General features: G+C 43.8%; 1 protein-coding gene across 7 annotated transcripts in view; it reads left to right on the top strand.

The window, feature by feature from the left end:
- The window catches only part of AUH (AU RNA binding methylglutaconyl-CoA hydratase), a 223,609-nt gene extending 206,000 nt beyond the window's left edge, over window positions 1-17,609 (top strand). For all 7 annotated transcript variants that reach the window (XM_037004889.2, XM_037004892.2, XM_037004893.2 and 4 more), the window contains 4 exons: window positions 7,939-8,126; window positions 11,016-11,066; window positions 12,931-12,978; window positions 15,059-17,609. In XM_037004889.2, the coding sequence (XP_036860784.1) occupies window positions 7,939-8,126; window positions 11,016-11,066; window positions 12,931-12,978; window positions 15,059-15,136 (365 nt within the window). In that variant the 3' untranslated portion in view covers window positions 15,137-17,609. The remainder of the gene's footprint in view (window positions 1-7,938; window positions 8,127-11,015; window positions 11,067-12,930; window positions 12,979-15,058) is intronic.
- Window positions 17,610-18,901: the final 1,292 nt, after the last annotated feature.

Consider the following 18,901-nt stretch of genomic DNA (forward strand, 5'->3'; position numbering starts at 1 on the left):
TGTGGTGGCACCTGCTGGGCTCAGTTACTCCTTCCCCTCTTACTCCAGCACCTCCGTGGTTATACCCTATGCTTCATGGTCCTGTGTACCACCTCTGTTGAGAATCCAGATTTCCTGCATCTCACTGTGTAGCATGCTAGCCCTCCAGTTCTTCTGGGACTTCATCAAGTCCGTGGACACTTTTCACTCTCAGCCCCATCCCTCCTCTGTCACCCAGCTTAGATGCCATTGTCCTTCGTGATGACTTCCTTACAAATGCTACCTTTGCACCAAACTCATAGGGGAATTGTCAGGATTAAATGAGTTTATATGTAGGAAGTGCTTAGGATGGTTTACATGGGATTATTACATTAATGTCCACTCAATACATGTCAGCTATTACTATTACTCATCTCCCCCTCTTCTTGTACTTGCCTAGCAAGGTTCCAGCTTGTCTGCTTACTCTGAGCCTGCCCCCAAGGGGCTAGAAGTTACTAGAGAAAAACAACCATACTAACTCATCTGAGCACAAATCTCAAATGTGTTACTGATTTTGCTCAGCGGTCCTACCACTTGTCCTTAGCATCTTTGCTTTCCACTCACCAGTGTGTGTTTAGAGCATTCCTCAGTCCATCCACACTTACCAACGTTTTTGGTGCAAATAACAGGAAACACGATCACAGGTAGCCTAAACAATAAGAACACTGTAATATTACAGAAGTCACACAGTAAGGCCACCTCAGGATTGGTAAATTCAGCAGATCAGTGATGTCGGTCTGCTTTGCCATCTTCAATTTGAAGATTCTACCTTTGCTGCCTTCCATTATGGTCACAAGGTGGCTGTCATCGCCCCAGGTGTCACATGTACACGTGACAGCATCCAGGAAGAATTCCTGTTTACTTCTGGGCATCTGTATGTCAGTGAGGAGAATCTTTCCTAGAAGACACTCGCAGGCACAGCTCACTGGTAGAAGGCTGGCATGAATGGTGGTGGGGCAGATGTCCAAAAGTGGTTGACCACAGCTGAACACCACCTTCCTCCTCAATTTCCACTGCCTCACTCTTCAGTGGGCACTTCTCAGGGCCTTTCTGACCCCTGCTCCACTCTGTCTAAACAGTCTCCCTCTGTGGTCTCATCCAGGCCCCTGGCTTTGAATGCCGTCTGTGTGATAGTGGTCACCAACAGACATTATTAGACTACACGTCCAGTCACACACTTCACTGCTTCACTTAGGTATGTAAAAGACATCTGAATAACATGGCCAGAGCACACCCCTACTTACCTTCCCAGTGTCAGCCATTCTGCCTTCTACTCATGCACTGAAGCCAGAAATCTAGTCATTGGATTAATCTCTCTTTCTCCCACATCCATTTCCCTAGCAATTTTGTACATTACCCCAAATCCCTCCTCCTTCCCTTCCCTGTGCTGCTGTAGTTCATTCTAGGCCACCGTCATATTACCCGTGGAAGACTGCAGGAGCCTCCCACTAGGGAGCTTGCTTTGGTCTTGCCCCTATAATCTGTTCTCTGCCATGCATACAAAAGATCCTGTAAAACAGAAATCTAATTATGACACTTTTGCCTTGGAACCATCCGCTGTCTGCATCACATGTGGAGTAAGACGTAAACCTACGCTGCTCCTGTGTGCTCTGATTGCTGCTGTCCCACCTCACTCTGCTGCCTCCCCCTGCCCCCTGCCTGCCTGTAGCTATAGTGCCTCCTTCCTCTTCCTCCAACACTCTGAGCTCATCTTCACCTTAGGGCCTTGCTCTGCTGAGCCATCAGAGGTGTTCCTTTTCCTGGTCTTTGTGCGGCTGCCTTCAGACATGGGCCTCATCTTGATCCAACAGACCCCCTCCAACCCATCAAAATTAGCCATCTGGTGATTATTTCAGAACCTTTTGCCCTGCCTTAAATTCTCTCCCTACCATTCATCGTGGCCTCTGTTCTCTTGTCTATGTGCCAACTTATCACCCTTTGTCTTTCTTTTATGTCTCTAAGATGCAAGTGTTGTCAGACTGGATGGTGTATTTGGTTCACCACTGTTGTTCAGTGCATGAGACAGTGCCTGACACACAATTAGGTCACTTGACCAATGAATTAGTGATTGAACAAATGGGTTTTATTTGCAAAAAGTAAGACTTTGTCCCCTTACACTTCATCTATTTTTGAGAGAAGAGAAAACCACTAGTTTGTTCCTGTATCACTCATGACATTGGAAAGCATGCAATAAAAACTGACTCTGGCTACCCTAAATGAAAAGGAAACTTACAGGGTTCCCAGACAGTAGATGGCCAGAGAACAAGGCTAAGAGCCCCAACTGGAACCTAGGAGCTCTGGAACCAGATAGACTACACCATGGCAGGGGTCACAATACAAGAACCACCTGTCTACATCACTGCCCTTGTGTCTCCTGTAAGTTCTGGAAGTCTCCATGTTACAAGATTACTCATTGAAGACTCCCAGCCCAAGGGACTAGACCTGACTTGGCTGCTTGCCCAGCTCTGCCAGGCTAGAGAGAAGGAGGAGCTGGCCTCCTCAGCCTCCTTGGAGGTACTCTGTACCTGTCCAGGCTGCATATCAGTGGGGGTTCTCCAAGAGCATACCAGGGTTTTAATGGGGGCAGTGGAACAAAACATGATGTCGGATTGGGAACTTGCTTTAAAACTTCTCTTGGAGCCCTAGCACAAAGTATGAACAAACCTACCTTCTTCTTGGCTATAATGACTATAGTTTGTCCTCAAGCCCAAATCTCCACTGGGAAATGAGGATCCCACACCATTGTTTTCAGAAGATGCTCTTGGATGCTCAGTGGCTTGTCACCTTCAGAGTCCCTCCAGGTCCAGGGAACCCACAGGATCTGGCCCTGCTCCTCTCAGACTGTGCTTGCTCCCACTTGCACCTCCCTCTGTGCTCGAGGGGCTTTGGTCCGGGCTCTTCTGTGAGTCAGCACAGCCTCCACGAGACCTGAGACCTGTACACTCTCCACTTCCTCCCAGTATTGGCTCCAGTGTCACTGTCCCAGAGCCCCTCCCTGGCTGCCTGATTAAACTGGATGCCCCCCACACCCCGGCATTACTCTCCTGCTGCCTGACGGTGTTTGCCCACCGCAGCATTAGCTCCTGGGCAGCGCTTTGGTAATTCACACCTTTATCCTCATGCCTAGAACTTTGGAAACTGCATTAAGTACCTGCCGAATGCCTAAACTAATGTGTTAGTGTCTTGGAAATGAGTCCAGAGAGAGGAATTCCAAAACGGTCCCAAATAACACGTATGTAGCAGTTGAGGTCACTTCTGAAGTGGTGAGTACTCCTTTGGTTATGTAAATCCTGTTGCTTTATTTAAGGAGAATAATCTCCCACCCCTTGTTTGACAGCAGTGGGTCAGCAGGTGCCACTGTGTCCTTGGCTGAGTATTGGAGCCAAATGCAGAACCTCAGGCTCCCCACGGGCCCCTGGAATCAGACTGTCTGCGCTGACAGAGCAGCCAGCATTCTCTGATGTACCCTCCTGTAGGTTGATACCACAGAACGCTCTGTGCTGGGAGGCGACAGAGTGACTCAGGAATGGTTGGGGTGTTCTTGTGGAAGCAAACATGCTCTCAGTGTGTTGCCCCTGGGAAGAGATACTTGTCTCTTAGCAGGAGCCTTGTGAGCTGGCAGGGACGTTGTTGGTTCTTGTTCACCTCCCTTCTCTTTGGTGGTACCGTGGGCTAGCTGCAGAGTGTCCCAGGAGCATAGTACTTGCTGATATCATGAGCCCCTAGTACCACCACAGCAGCCCGAGGAAGCTGAGGCTTCCTGAAGCCTGGAGCTACCTGGGAAACTGGACAAGAAGCAGTGTGGGATGCTTTTCCTTAGTGGCTGCTGCTCTGTCTCCCTGCACTGTTGTCTTCAAAACGGTGTAGCACTTCTATTCCTACCACACTATCGTGTTACTTATACATTGCAGAACATTTTGGAAATATGGCAAGGCGAAACAAACAAAAAAAAAAGAGCATTACCTATAAGCTGACCCCACAGACACAACCAAACTTTCTGGGCACATTTCATAGATGTATATACCTACTCACATTATGTACCTACTTATAAATACCACACATGCACCTTTTATTTTCTAAAATAAAGTCAAACTATGAATTCATTTTGTAAGTTGCTCTTTCTTACCACATGGTAGATAAGAATTAGGCAGAGGTAGGTTTGAATCCTATTTCTGCAACCTAATTTTGTGACTTAGGTTGAGTCGTGAACACGACACTCTGAGCCGCAGAGCAGGGTCCAACTGAGAGTCAGGGCTTCATGTTGGAAGCCTTTGGGGTGGGTAATAGTGTGAGTCTGAATATAATCTCACAGAGCTTTGTGATCTTGGATGCATCAGGACTGCTGTCAGAGTGAAACAATTTTAATCCCACTGGGTACAACCTATTTTTAATTTAACTCCACTGTTTATTTTTGCGAGTCTCTAGGACTGTATCAAGAGGTGATGCTTCAGTGACCCTGAACTCACATTCCAACAGCAGCTAAGCAGGTTGTGTGATCTAGTGACATAAACCTTGTGGAAGAAAACCACAGAAATACAGCACAGTGTCTTCTGTTTCATCTACTCTAGGCTAATATTGGAATTTAATATTCAGAATCAATAAAGGATGAGTTGAAATAAATCCTCTCTAGTACTTCTCTGTGCTTTTGGCACTTAAAGTCAGGTTCCTTTTCCTCCAGTCCAGGTCTGCGTGGCCCGTCTTGTCTCAGGTCGCGGGATGCAATGTTACTTCCGGCTCCCCCAACAAGCAGTAGTGTTCAGTTTGGTTTATCTTCAGAATAGAAAATAGCTGTTCATAAGTAGATGCACTTCCAAACTGGAGTAGAATGTTGCATACGAAGATTTTCTGTTTTGGATAATATTCCTGAGATATTTGCAGAAATCTGGGGTTCCACATCCGTCGTGTTTAGTTTTCTATGTCATGTTGCTCTGCTGCTCAGTGACTTCCGTGTGCGCAGCTCTTAGCTCACACCATCAGTATTAATTGAGAAAGGCAGACTGAACCCATCATGTCATTTTTATAAAGTTTGAAATCACAAATTTTATATGCCTGGGAGTAGTTGGTGGGGAGCAGTTACTGTCAAGTCCGCAAATGAGATTTTCTCCAAAAGGGATATATAGATGGCCAATAAGCACATGAAAAGATGCTTACTTAATATCACTAATTGTTAAGGAAATACAAATCAAAACCACAAGAAAATACTACTTCACACCTATTAGGATGGCTACTATAAGAAACCCCAAAAAACAAATGAACAAAATCTGAAAAGTATAGTGTTGGAGAGAATGTGGAGAAATTGAAATTCTTGTGCCCTATTGGTGGGAATGTAAAATGGTAAAGCTGGTGTGGAAAATAGTATGGCTGTTCTTCAAGACAGTTAAACATAGATTCACTATGTGATTCAGCAATACTGCATCTGGTTACCTACCCAAAAGCATTGAAAGCAGGGTCTCAAAGAGATACTTGTACACATGCATTCACAGCAGCATTATCCTTAATAGCCAGAAGCTGGAAGCAGTCCAAGTGTCCATCAACAGATGAATGAATGAACAAAACATAGTATAGTCATACAAACATATTATTCAGCCTTACAAGGAAAGGAAAGGAAATTCTGACACCTGTTACAAAGAGATGAACCTTGAAGACATTATGCTAAGTGAATAGGCCAGCCACCAAAGGACAAACACGTTATGATTTCACTTATGTGAAGTTGCAGAGTAGATAACTTGTGATTTGTCAAAAAAAAAAAAAAGGCCGAGTCTCGGGTGCAGTGTTACCGGGTGAGCCACGTGTGTTTCTGTGGATCCCAGGCTGCTGTTTTCAGCAGAGGAGACAGCTCTCTTCAGCACCACACCTCAAGCCTCGTACAGCTCCTCCTGCAGACGGTGGGCTGTTGTCCGCTCCTGCAGCAGGCCTGGAGTTGTATCCCCTCCAGCCCAGGGAGTGAGCCTGTTTCATGCTGTTAGTTGCATCACAGTCTCTTTGTTTAAAGATTTGTTTTACAAAATTCTTATTCCTGGAGAATGATACTCTAAACCAAATGGTATGAATGGGCTTAAGTTTTATGAACTTGCAAAATACTGAGTTTCAGTTGGGTAAAAAGTACAACATTAACACTGACCATTGAGGGCACATTTGTTAGTGTTGACCAATCTACATTAAACTTCGTAGAACACAGAGTCATTTCCTAATGTTGTGCTTATCATGAATGCTGTATCTGTAAGCTCTTCAGTCTCATGAACATTCTCATCAGCTCCAGGAGTAAATACACTTATCTGGGACATATTATTTATATCTCTTTCTAATCAGCTGCCATTGGAAACACCATAAAATAACTTGTCTTCTCCAGGCAGCTTGTGCTATAAGTTTCAGACCTATCTTTGCTGCTCTGAGCACCATTGTATACAATTAGGTTTAAATGTATCAGTGCTTCATTTTTTCAGACACATTTTCTGCCATATCGAGTAAAATACTTACAAATTCACCATCTCTAACTGCTTAAGCAGTACAAGCACTTAATGTAGCTGCATTTTTCCAGAAGCAGAACTCACTTATGTTCAAAAACAAGCCCCGTTGAAAATGTTAGTCCTCTTCCAGTTCACTGAGGTTTGACTGCTTTTTTTTTTTTTAGTCACCTTATTTTCCAAGTACTGGTTGTGCTTCTTAATATGGTTGCTTAATAATGTCACCATAAGCCATGTTCTTCCAACACAGGCTGCTTTGTTAAATGTGTGGACATGCACTTACCAAAGGAAAATAGGTTTTCTTGAAACTTGTGGGCTTTTTTTTTCGTTTTCCCATTTTTGATTGAGATATGAGTAAGAAAGACTTTGCTTTCCTTTTGAAGTTGCTGATAGGTAGGCGAGTCTTGTCAGTCTGACGTACTGGAGCAGCAGAGTGGTGGGGCCGTGGCAGACTGGAGGGCATCACGGTAAAAGGTGCAGCACAGTGGACTTGTAGGTGCAGTTAGCTTTTTGTATGAAATCAGCCAGACAGTTTTTAAATGTTAGTAACTAAACAGAAAAAGAAAAAGGTTTTAAGTTTTGTAGGCTAAACCAAACAGCGAATTTGCTCAGACAGCAGGCCGTCCATTCTCTTTCTGTCCCCAGAAACTGGGCAGTGAGCTGCTCCTCTGCCTGCTGCCCACCAGTGCCTGGGCCAGCCCTGTCGCCACTACACATTTCAGGTGTATTTTCAAATACTTACTTTCAAAGGAGACTTAGCTGAAGCTTAGTGTTATAGCTGTTTTTTATCCTTACTGGTAGAAATTGAAGCTACCAATAAAAACATTGCCTGCTTTTGTCCAGCTTTCATGAGATCCTGGCCTTATCACTCAAAGAATCTGGCATGAATAGGATCTAATGGATGATTAATACTTGCACTGAGAAAATAAACACAACCAGGAAAAGAAAATTTTCATGAGTAATTATCTGTTCTTACTTTTATTAATAGTTAAATTAGTTTACAGTTCATTTACCGTAAGTGATCCTTTAAAAGCACATGAGTTGAATTTCTCAGAATTTGCTAAGTTTTATCTAAACTGAAAGGAAAACGCCAAGCTTGATGGACCTGTCATTGCTCTGGTGAATGGGCTAAGGGACAGTATTGCTTGCCCACCGCTGTGCATCTTATGGTTCCTGACATGGTGATAATTGTGGGTTTGGTGCAGGAACATGCCGGCTGTGTGCATGTAATAAATAGTCAGTGCCAGAATCCCTTAATGATAGAGGATACTCAAGAGCTTTTTGGATGTTAATAATCTTATAAACTAACTAAAAAATTAGATTCTGTTATGAAGTAGCTTTCCAGTTGCTAATTTTGACATACAAACTTTTATAAATGAAGAAATGAAACACTGAGATATTAAAACGAAAGGTCAGGAAATCATTGGCTGCATTTTCTCCCTAATCCACTGTGCAGGGGGGACACAGCGACTGCCACGCGCCATTGGGATGTCTCTGGCCAAAGAGCTCATCTTCTCTGCTCGTGTGCTCGATGGCCAAGAAGCCAAAGCGGTAGGCTTGATCAGCCACGTTCTGGAGCAGAACCAAGAGGGGGATGCTGCCTACAGAAAGGCCCTGGACCTCGCAAGAGAGTTTTTACCTCAGGTATTTCTAACTACATTTCCTTTTTTACCTTTTTAGATAACTTTACAGCAAATTGACAAAAATAATCATCTCACATATGACATCTTTGTTTACTTTCCAAGCAGAGAAGCGCATGGTAGCTGTGAAACTAGAAACAGTAAACTAGATTTACAGTAAAAGCCTTCCGAATTAAAATTAGATTTGAAGATAACCTGAGGTAGCCATGCAGTGATAATGAATCAAATGCACCTTTGTCACTGTTTTTACTTTGACAGACTTCCTAGCGACTTAAGTCATTAGCCAGCTGCTCATACATGTGAAGAGAAGCAGGATGGATGGGCTGTCAGACTGGATCACCTGCAAGGTGAAACAAGATACATGAGGAGACCACCATTGATCTGCCAGGCGGGGCTTCCATGTGAGCCTGAGTTGGTGACCTGCCTGGCAGCAGTGGCCTGTTTCTCTCTTTGCTTCCGTGGTGGTGTCAGCATCACTTTGCTCGTGATGGCAGTCCTCAGGAGTAACATTAAGAACAGTACATTGAGGTCCTGTTTTAAGGATTTCTTTCTTCTCATAGCTTTTCAGGTGTATTTTCAAATACTCCTTTCTTCTGAAAACATAATGAAAGGATTTTGCTATGCAAACAATTAGTAATTTGTCTTTATTCCTAGTGGATTTTTAAGCTTCATAATCCCCTTCACCATTTCTGGAGTCAAGTAACTTCCTATCCAACTTCTCATTTAATTCAAACAGGATTTACAACATGAGCTCTCCCCAGAAAATTGTATGTGCCCTCCCCTTTGTTCAGAATTTTGCATCCATTTTAGAAGGTGTTCTTGGAGTTCTTTGTGGTCAAAGGCCCAGGTATGCTGTGACGCTCCTGTCACATGGGGCCTCAGAGCTGAGTTGGTCCCTAAAACCACACTGCCTGGTTTTCATAGGCTTTCTTTTGGTCCTATCAGCCAACAGAGCAGCTGTAGACCCTTTCAGGGCAGGGCCCTTATTATTTATTCTCCATATAAGGTAGCATATATCCTCACACTCTGAATTGATGGAAAGAGAGCAAATTGAAAAGATTTTTACTGCTTTAAGAAATCAAAACAGGCTCTTACTGTCATTTTGATGTTAATGTTGACCCGAATATTAGTGAAATGTCTACCTATAGAGAGATTGAAAGTCTAGTATCAAGAGACATAGTAATTTAACTAAATACTGGTTTAATGGCTTCCTTTGGCTAAAACTTTATGACCAATGCATGTCTTAGTTGAAATAAAGGGGTGTGTTTAAGAAAGGTCATGGCATAATTCCAGTCCTGGCTGTCAGAGCCTCTCCTCAGTCTTTGGATGTGGGTGTTGAGCTCCCTGCTCCGGAGCGCCACCCCTGGGGATCTCTGTGCTCAGACCCTGGTCCGGCTGAGCGTGCGCTCTCTCCTCCATGCCCACACCTCCACTGCCTGAGAGCCTCCTCCCCCCGCTTCCAGCGTGACACCCCCTGCACTCCACCGTGTGGCCTCTCACCTGACGGATGTGTCTCTGAGAAACTAATTGCTAAAGTTAATTTTACCCCAGGTCACGGGAGATGCTGAATGACTTCAGAAAACATGTACCTGAAACTACACACAGAGTTACAAAGCAAAATTGGAAGCACGATGTCTTTATTTTTACAGCCTGTGTGCCTGGATGATCACTCTTCCAAATAATTAGAAAGCTTCTATAAAGTTATTATTTTTGGGTGATCTCTGTATTACATGTAACTTCCATTTTCCTGTCCAATACTAAACATTAGTATACAAGGAGCATTGGTTTTATATTTTGAAGGAGAAGCTAGTTAAATTGGCTTTATATTTAATAGCTTTTTCCTTTTCCTGCTAAACATGAATGGAAAAGATTCTCATTGAGAGGAGCCCTCTGTTTTTAAAGGAATGAATTGATCTAAAAAAAAAAGTGGCACCAGTGTATATGCCACACATGCAAGTCATGTATGAAATGTTCTGAGATGCTTGTCTAAGCCTCAGGAAACTGTCACTTCAGAAAAAGATTTTTGAGCATGTGACTTAGGAAGAGAATTTAGATAGGTTAAAGCTGATCATCAGAACCCTAGATGGGAAAGAATGGCATCTTTCGTGCTGGCAGGCATGTGCCTGTTCACTTAGCAGGGTCCAAGTTAGAGCCTACCTTGCATTTTAAATACTCAAAAGTCACTTTCAAATTATGCCACTGAATTCTAGTTCGTCAACCACAAATAATTTCTAGGAATTTAAAAGGTGATGAAATAACTGAATTCCATCTGAAGTATCATGGTTTTCTACGATGAAAGTGATATCTTCCTTCTCACAAAGGGTGCTCAGTTCTTCCTCTGTCACCCTCGCCCATCCGTAAGGACAGATTTGGGCTTTAAGCTTTTATGTGTTGTGGGGCATGGCCTGGAGGACATGTCTTTGCTAATATATCATCATGCTCAGTTACTGATGCCCATGGAGCTGTATCTGAAACAGGTGCTTTCTAAACCCCATGTGGATCTCCAGGCCAAGTGTGTGTTGTACGCCACTGGGTGTGGCATTGTGCTAGACACTTTACCTCCTTTTCTCTTTCCGGCTTTGCTCTAGGGAAATTTGCTGAAGAATGGGAAGTCTTCTACTGGGTGCACTGCCTGCTGACCTCCAAGCACACAGAGTTCGCTGTGCACAGCAAGCTAGGGAATCCGCAGAGTGCTGGTGCAAGAGTGGTGTTACAGGCACTGTTCATTTAGGCATTTGTAAGGCTCTTTCAGGAAATCCCTGTCACCTACCATACAGCCGTTGTCACTTCTGTGCCACTGGTCCAGCAGTGAGAGTTTCTGAATTATTGAGATGCACAAAAAAAAACTTGCATAAATAGTAACTAAAGTCTGTTTCTTTAATTTGACTTCTAGGGACCTGTTGCAATGAGAGTGGCGAAATTAGCAATTAATCAAGGGATGGAGGTGAGTGCCTCATGGTCGGCCTTGCAGTTGGGGGAGATAGTGGAGGTTGAAGTGAACTGTGTTTAGATGTCGGCATCACTGCTTAGTGCTCCAAAGACTAGCTGTGTCCGTGCTACCATTAGGAAATGGAACTTTGCAGCCACGTCACTGGTTTCATTCTGCTTAGAGCTCCTATTGATTTGATACTGTAATCACAGAATTCAGTAATTTCACTGATGCCCTACAGCTTATGACATGGTGGTCATTTTTGCCATTGAGTTAATAGATTTATTGGCTAGTAGATTGTAAAGGACCAGAAGAAAAGGGCATTCTGTGTATTTTACAGTACTGAATTTTAAAAAAGCCTTCTGAGGAGAACCTCCTGGCTCAGAGCTGAGCCTTACTGTCTCCAGCTGTGACTTCTTGGTGTGCTTTCTGCAGGGAGACGCGCATGGACAAGGCAGGTCTGTAGGCTGCCCTGGGGTCAGCCAGGGGAGGTGGCTGCAAAGGAGTGGAGGCCCCAGGCCAGGGGAGAAGCCGGCAGGCCAAGAGAGCAGTGCAGACCCCCATTGACATTGGACTTCTAATGACACTAGTTATATTTTGGTTAATTTATGGAAATTCTGAAGAAAGATAACTTCTTCCTTGTAGCCTCAGAGGCTACTGTATCTTCCTAGGCTTCATAGCAGTGAAAAGGGATTGAATTTATTAGCGATAAATGCAGTTTTTTAAGTATACAAGTATTTAATTAGAGTTTTAAGATTCTTATATAATAGTAAGAGTACTAATAGCCAACATCTTATCTGACTCTTGCCATGTGCCAGGCTGTATGTGTGGGTGAGTGTGTGTGTATCACAGCTGACCCTCAAATGTGAGTGATTTGGGATGCTGACCCCTGCACAGTTGAAAATTCACATAGCTTTTGACTCCCCAGAATTTAACTACTACTAGCCTGCTGTGCATAAAATGGGTTAATTAACTTAAGTCGTAACAAAGAACAGAAAAGTAGAAAAGCAATGGAGGCTGTTGGGTCCTGTAGAGAACAGGGGCCCAGATGAACTGGCTGCTCCTCTGGCCCCTGCTGGCATGGCTCCCACCTACAGGCAGGTCAGGCCCCGGCTAGGAGGGGTGACTCAAAGGAGCAGAGGCTTCCCATCTTCTCTGATTGCCTTACCTGGGCCTTGGCTTCTCTTGATCCTGGCCTTTCTTCCCGGTTCACCGAGTGGCCCTGACTCTGAACCCACCCTGCCTCAGTTTCCCTTGTCAGGGATCTGGGGGGTTCTTGGTTCTTTTAGGATGGGGACGGGTCAGAGTCTCTCAAGAGAGGCCTTTCCTGAGCTCAGCTGGTGCTCCTCACACCAGGGTCTCAGGTTTGAGCCTGGGATGGGCCACTGCTTAGGACGGGTCTCCCTTTCCTTTTCTATCCACATCACCCTGGAGTCTGCTGCCTTACATCCAGTTACACATACTGTGTGTTTACTGTTTAAAAATCCATGGATACATGGACCTGTGCTGTTCAAACCCATGTTGTTCAAGAGCCAACTGGATATCTTAGGTGCTTTATAAAGGCTTCATCTGGATTAACGCACTCAATCTTCACAGAACCCAGTTTGGTCGGTACTGTAATCAGCTTGTTCAGATGCCTCTCAGAGACACAGAGACGGTAAATGACTTGCCCAAGGTTATACAGCTCCCACATGGCGGAGTCAGAATTGGAACGCAGGCAGCCTGGTCCCAGAGTCTCTCATGCTGGCCATACTTAACTTGTTCTAGTACGTGGAAAGATTGTGTTCTCCTGGAATAAAGTTGTTATATTTGAGTCTGTATTGAGTATACCATATTTCATAAAGTAATTCCTGCTGACATGAATTGTTTCTCTCCTCAGGTCGATTTAGTAACAGGATTAGCCATAGAAGAAGCTTGTTACGCTCAGGTATGTAACACAATCACATCTCAAATTAATGAGGATACCATTAAAAATTAGGTTTCCCCTCTGTGAATTCTTTGTCACTGGGCAAGATTATACTCATGCCTATTCCAGAATTGTACAAATGAGCTGAATTTAGTTGTTTCTGCTATTTGACTGTTAACCATCTTTTCTGAGTGATTCTGTTCCACATACTGCCAGCTCCTGTTCACGCAGTTTAGGAAACTCCTACTAGAGTATCAAGTTAGTGCCACTCCTGTAGGGGCTGTCTCTCTGGTTCATTCTCTTTTTGGTGGGTGGGGACTTGAACCCTCACTCCAGGGCAGAGAAGAGGGAGGCAGGCAGTAGAGTGTGTGCCCTCTGTGGGACATTGGCTTTTCCTGACATTGTCCACTGAAAGATTACGAATTCAGTTTATAGAATTTTTTTTCTGGTACATAAATTAGTAGGGCTTTCTATAGAGAAACAAATCTTCCTTCCCCCAGATCTCGCAGATTAGGCAAAACAATAAGAACAAAACCAGAGGACTGATACTACCCGACTTCAGGACTTACACTTACACAGTTACAGTAATCGGGACAGTATTGTGTTGGCAAAAGAAAAGACAGATCAGTGAAGCAGAAGAGCCTGGAAGTAGACCATACAAATGGAATCAACTGCTCGGACAGGAGCAAAGCCTATTTGATGGAGAGAGGATAATTTTGAAAACAAATAGTACAGAACCATCTGACATTCAACTATAAAAATAGAAATCTAGACACTGACCTTTTACCCTTCATAAAAATTAATTTGGAATGAGTCATAGACCTAAATGTAAAATGAAAAGCTATAAACTTGTTGAAGATAACATGGAAAATCTAGATGACTCTGGGTTTGGCAGTGACTTTTTAGATATAACACCAAAATTATAATCCATGAAAGAAAAAATTGATGTTTGACTTTATTATCATTAAAAACTTCTACTCTGCTAAAGACAGACCACAGCTCGCAGAACACATGACCAAGAAGGGAAAGATAGGCCACGGCATTCGCAGAACATGTGACTGATAAAGGAAGTGCATGCAAACAGGCAAAGAAATTTTGAAACTCAACAATAAACATAAAAAGCTCATTACAAAGTGGGTAGAGGTTCTGAACACACACCTCACCACAGTAGGTAAGCATAGGAGAAGATGCACCACGTCATATGTCATCATATGATTCAAATAAAAATGAGATGCCACAATTTGGCCATTTCTTATTGAGCTAAACCTAATCTTACCCCATGATCCGGCAAGCATGCTATTATGTATTTACCCAAATGAGTTGAAAATTTATGTCCACACAAAAGCCTGTACACCAATGTTTATAGCAGCTTTATTTATAATTGCCAAACTTGGAAGCAAGCAGTCTGTCCTTCAGGAGGTAAATGGATAAACTCTGGTACTTCCACACAATAGAATATTATTCAGTTATAAAAGGAAATGAACTATCTTGCCATAAGAAGACATGAAGGAACCCTAAATTCTAAGGGAAGGATTTCAGTCTAAAAGGGCTGTATGCTATGTGAGTTCAACAGTAGGACATTCTGGAAAAGGCAGCAGGCAGAGATGAACAGCTGGAGCATAAGAGACTTTCTAGGGCAGGGTAGCTCGGCTCTGTAATACTGTAATGATACATACGTGACCTTAGGAATTGGCCAAAATCCATGGCCTTATACACACAGCCAACCCTAATGTAAACTGTGGACTTCATTTAATAATAATGTATTGATATTAGTTCATCAAGTGTAACAAACATACCACATTAATGCAAGATGTTACTAATGGAGGAGCATATGAGACCTCTGAGCTTTCCACCGAGTTTTTCGTGAATCTAAAATTGCCTAAAAAATGAAGTCTATCAATTTTTTAAGGTATATTTGAAATGGAATAAAGCGTATTTGGAATTAGGATGATATATTTGGCTACATAATAGAATTTTTCAAATGACTAGTAGATTTCAAAGTTTTAGATTGTGTTCTAATTGGTTTTCTTAGATAAAGCTTACTAAGCTTTTACAGTTTTCACTGTTAGGTTTAAGTAACATAGTGTTTTATTTCTCTTAGACTGTTCTAACGAAAGACAGACTTGAAGGTCTTCTTGCTTTTAAAGAGAAAAGGTCCCCTCGATACAAAGGAGAATAGAAGAAACAGAAGTTAAAAAGCCCATGTAATGAAGGTACTTCTGGAAGGTGTATTTTGGATTCATGGGAGCCTCAGCGCCTGGAATCCGAGTCACCAAAGTGAAGAGCGAGTCACCCACACGGGGACTCAGGCTCCTGGAGTGGACCTGCATGTGTACTTGGTTCAAATGTGCGTCATATCATACTCAGTTTGTAAAGCTAGTAGTGTAGACTGTCAAAAGCAGAGTCAAAATTAGGTATACATTTAAAAATATTTCTTGCATATGAGGCTTTCTGTTCTTAATTTTTTAATGTGAATAATTTATATATTATGCACACTATATATAATACCGATTGTACATCTACTGTGCTGCAGGTCAAGAATAAAATTATTTCTATATACCAAAATGTGAAGTTATACCAAATAAAGTTTCTAAGGGATTATGCCCACATGCACACATATACATCTCAAACTACAAGAGAATTGATAGCTACAATCTTGACATTACCAAATGTAAATAAAGTAGTGAAAAGAAAATTTGAAAACTTTTCTCTCAAACTATTCTTTTTGAATTGAGTACATCACATTGCATGTTGGATTTAAGAAGAAACCACCTTTCCACACTGATTCTGTCTGTTGGGTGAGGTCTGTACATAGTCTTAGATGTATATGTGTAGATTGTGGATAACTAATCCAATCAGAAGCTGGAGCCCAGGCCTTGTAAGGCCAGCTGGAGCCTGGAACTCGTGCTCCTCTACGACCCCAGTAAGTGGCCTGGCCCCAGCCTCTGGGACATGTGCAGCCCGCAGTGACAGATCCGGGGCATGGCTGAAGAGTGAAGTGGAGCCTGCCGCCTGCTTCCTCCCCCAGCCATTTACACCTAATTTCAGAAGGAAAGCCAGGAGAACACAATGGCCCTTTCTCCCTCTTCTAATGAGACATCATGCCTTTCTGCCCTTGCCAGGCAGTGCAGCTAGAAATGGGGGAGCATCTGAGGTTCGACAGCCTTGCCTGGGGGAGGCAGGCAGGTATGAAAGCGTGTGGGAAATGGTCAGCTGTGGAATTTATTGTGCAGCAGGAGGTGAATAGTATAACTCCAAACAACTGTGAGCTAGCTGTTCTGTGTTCATTTTATGAAACCAAAACTGTCTGGGGAGGGTGAGTCCAGCACGGTGGCTGGCTGCCTTGGAATCTTGCCTTTCCAGGGCTTGCTCCTCACTACTGCTGGCCTTGGGCACAATCGCTGTCCCAGAAGACAGAAGCTGGGCTCCTCTGCAGTGAAGTCCAGTTTGGCACAAGGGTGTCTGCCAGTCTGTGCATGCCCACTCAGCACCACGGCCTCCTTGCTCTCAGAGAGCATATAGGCTTCTAGTTTTTCAAATCACTGAAGGTTTTGTTTCTCATTTGGGAGATTGAACTCTCCATCTCAATTCAGAAACCTTGGAAGAATTAGGCATGGACCTGCAGTCAGCTGACATCCCCTGCCAGGATAGCCACACTGGGTTCTCACTGCTGCCACTGTGGAGTTGTGAAGATTAATCGGAGTCATGAAAGGGCTTGTGAGAATTCACATCCGTCACTGGTGATTATTTGGTGGTGTGTACACTTTGTTTACTGATAAGCTTTTGTGCAGTTCATTTCGTGTAGGATAATTTGCAAATAAAGCACTGGTTCTTATTTTTACAGTCCTTTAAAGGTTTCAGGTCCACTTTGCTCTGTCCATGACATACTCAAATGTCACTTGGTTTTGACTGAAGAGGAAGTAATTATGTTAATTGGGGAAATAGTAAGAGTGTGCTGAATGAGTTGTATCTTCCGATTTGGATTCCTAGTCCATTGCTGATTGAGTGCCATTTAATATTCTTAAGTTCTGATTAAGTCATGGGAGTATGTCTGAAGCAAAGACACCTTCCTGTAGTGACTTCAGTTTTCACAGACGTCTATATTAGAGTGAGAGAGCATGCCTGCCCAGTTGTCTGTATGGACGTTCGCCTTTCCCTTGCTGGGGCTGGTCCTCCTGCAACCCAGGTCCCGCAGCTGGGTGCAGGGCCCTGTGGCTCAGGGTGGGATGCCTGCTCGGCGGGCCCCAGAGCCGTCCCTTCTGTCTTCTTCCCCAAGCGGAGTGTTGCCACACACTCCCCTGACACCACAAAACCACATCAAGCTGATGCAGCCTTGCCGTGGACTTCTCCATATGCTCGCGTGAAGCTAAAGAAGACAGAGCGAGGATAATTAACTGAGCACAGCTACAACTCGGGGACAACGTCTCATGTTATCTCAGGCTTGAGAACTATTGGTCTTGAAGTAATTCAGTGCTGGTTAATTTATAAGCTCCCCGAAAGAGAACAAGGTCTCCAAGTTAGAGGTTCTGAGTCATGAAAAGTTGTAATAATGGCTGAAATAAGACTCGGATTTTATGTGGCCCGTTTTTGTGATTTAAAGGATCATTTCAAGTTTATATTGTTTTCAATAAAAAATAGATGGCTTTCCTGTCCATCTAGTCCTTATTTTTTTCCCCCTCCTCTAAAAAAATTGACTTGCCACCGTTACTCTTCTGGCAGCACTTCGAAGAGTACTTTGTGACGCACTGGGCTCGTGGGTGTCATTTCACCAATGCCACACTCAGTGGCCGTTCACCCTTCACTTGACCATAACTCCGTCTTCTGGGGATGGGACCTACATTTGCTCTGATTTGGGATCCAGAAATCCTGGCAGGCAGATGTTTTTTAATACTTAATCTTGCTAATACACCTAGTTAAATGTTAACTAATGTGTAGGCCAACAGTTACTGGGCTTAATCAAACAGCAACAGAAGTTGTTTTCTTACATTAAAAGGTAACTATTCATTTGTCACAGATGAAAAAATACAGACTTGTAGTATTTGGTAGTATTTTGGTAAAATTAGAGCCACTTTTCTACATAGCTGAAACAGGTACAGATTGTAATTGGGGTTATTTTGAGGGACAGGGGCACTGAACACTCTGCTCAAAGTATCTCTGGGTCTCAGGCCCTCAAAACCCAGATTCCAAGTGCCTGCCTTAAGGATTTTTGTAGTCCTCTTTGGGAGCCTCCTAAAATTCTGCTACCCGCTGCCAAAGGACAGCTCCTAATCTTCAAATAACTTGCTGTGCAGATTGTTTTTCAGGTGAATTCCTGGGCGGTGTGAGAGCACCAAGTGGGTGCTGCCTGGCAGGGAGAGTGAAGGATGCCGAGGACGGACGGAAACGCGCCCCTGGAGTGGCCAGGGCCAGCGCTGGAGATGCTCATCCCCTCATAAGCTTAACGTGGAAAGGTAGGGAGGCTGTCCTTCCTCTGTGAGCTGACAGCTCCCTGGAGCAGCCAAGTGGCTCGTGGCCACCAGTGGTGTCAATACCTTTTTAAAGTATAGAAAATACTGTATTCTGTGCCTATAGTGACAATAATGACTCCTTGAAACACCATGCAGGTGTTTCCATGCAGCCCCAGAGGGAGAGGTGCTGATGACTCATGGGATCCAGAGCAGGAGCTGGAGCGTCATGGGATTGCAGGTGAGTGGTGGAGTCAGAACTAACCCAGAGCTGTTGACCAGTCATTATTACTGTTCAGCCTTCAAGCAGCCGAACTGCACAACCAAAGGCTACGGGTACGTGTGTGTGACAGCCTTTCTCTGATTGGTTCAGCAGTTGTCTCCTGATGGGGAAAGAGACTGAAAGTTGTGTATCAGATGAACCAAGGACAGCAGCAGACAGTGTGACACCTGCTCAGCTCCACCTCCATGCCAGGCATCTACCTGCACGTTTACACCCA

Source organism: Manis javanica, chromosome 2 (genome assembly GCF_040802235.1).
Source record: "Manis javanica isolate MJ-LG chromosome 2, MJ_LKY, whole genome shotgun sequence".
Lineage (NCBI taxonomy): Eukaryota > Metazoa > Chordata > Mammalia > Pholidota > Manidae > Manis > Manis javanica.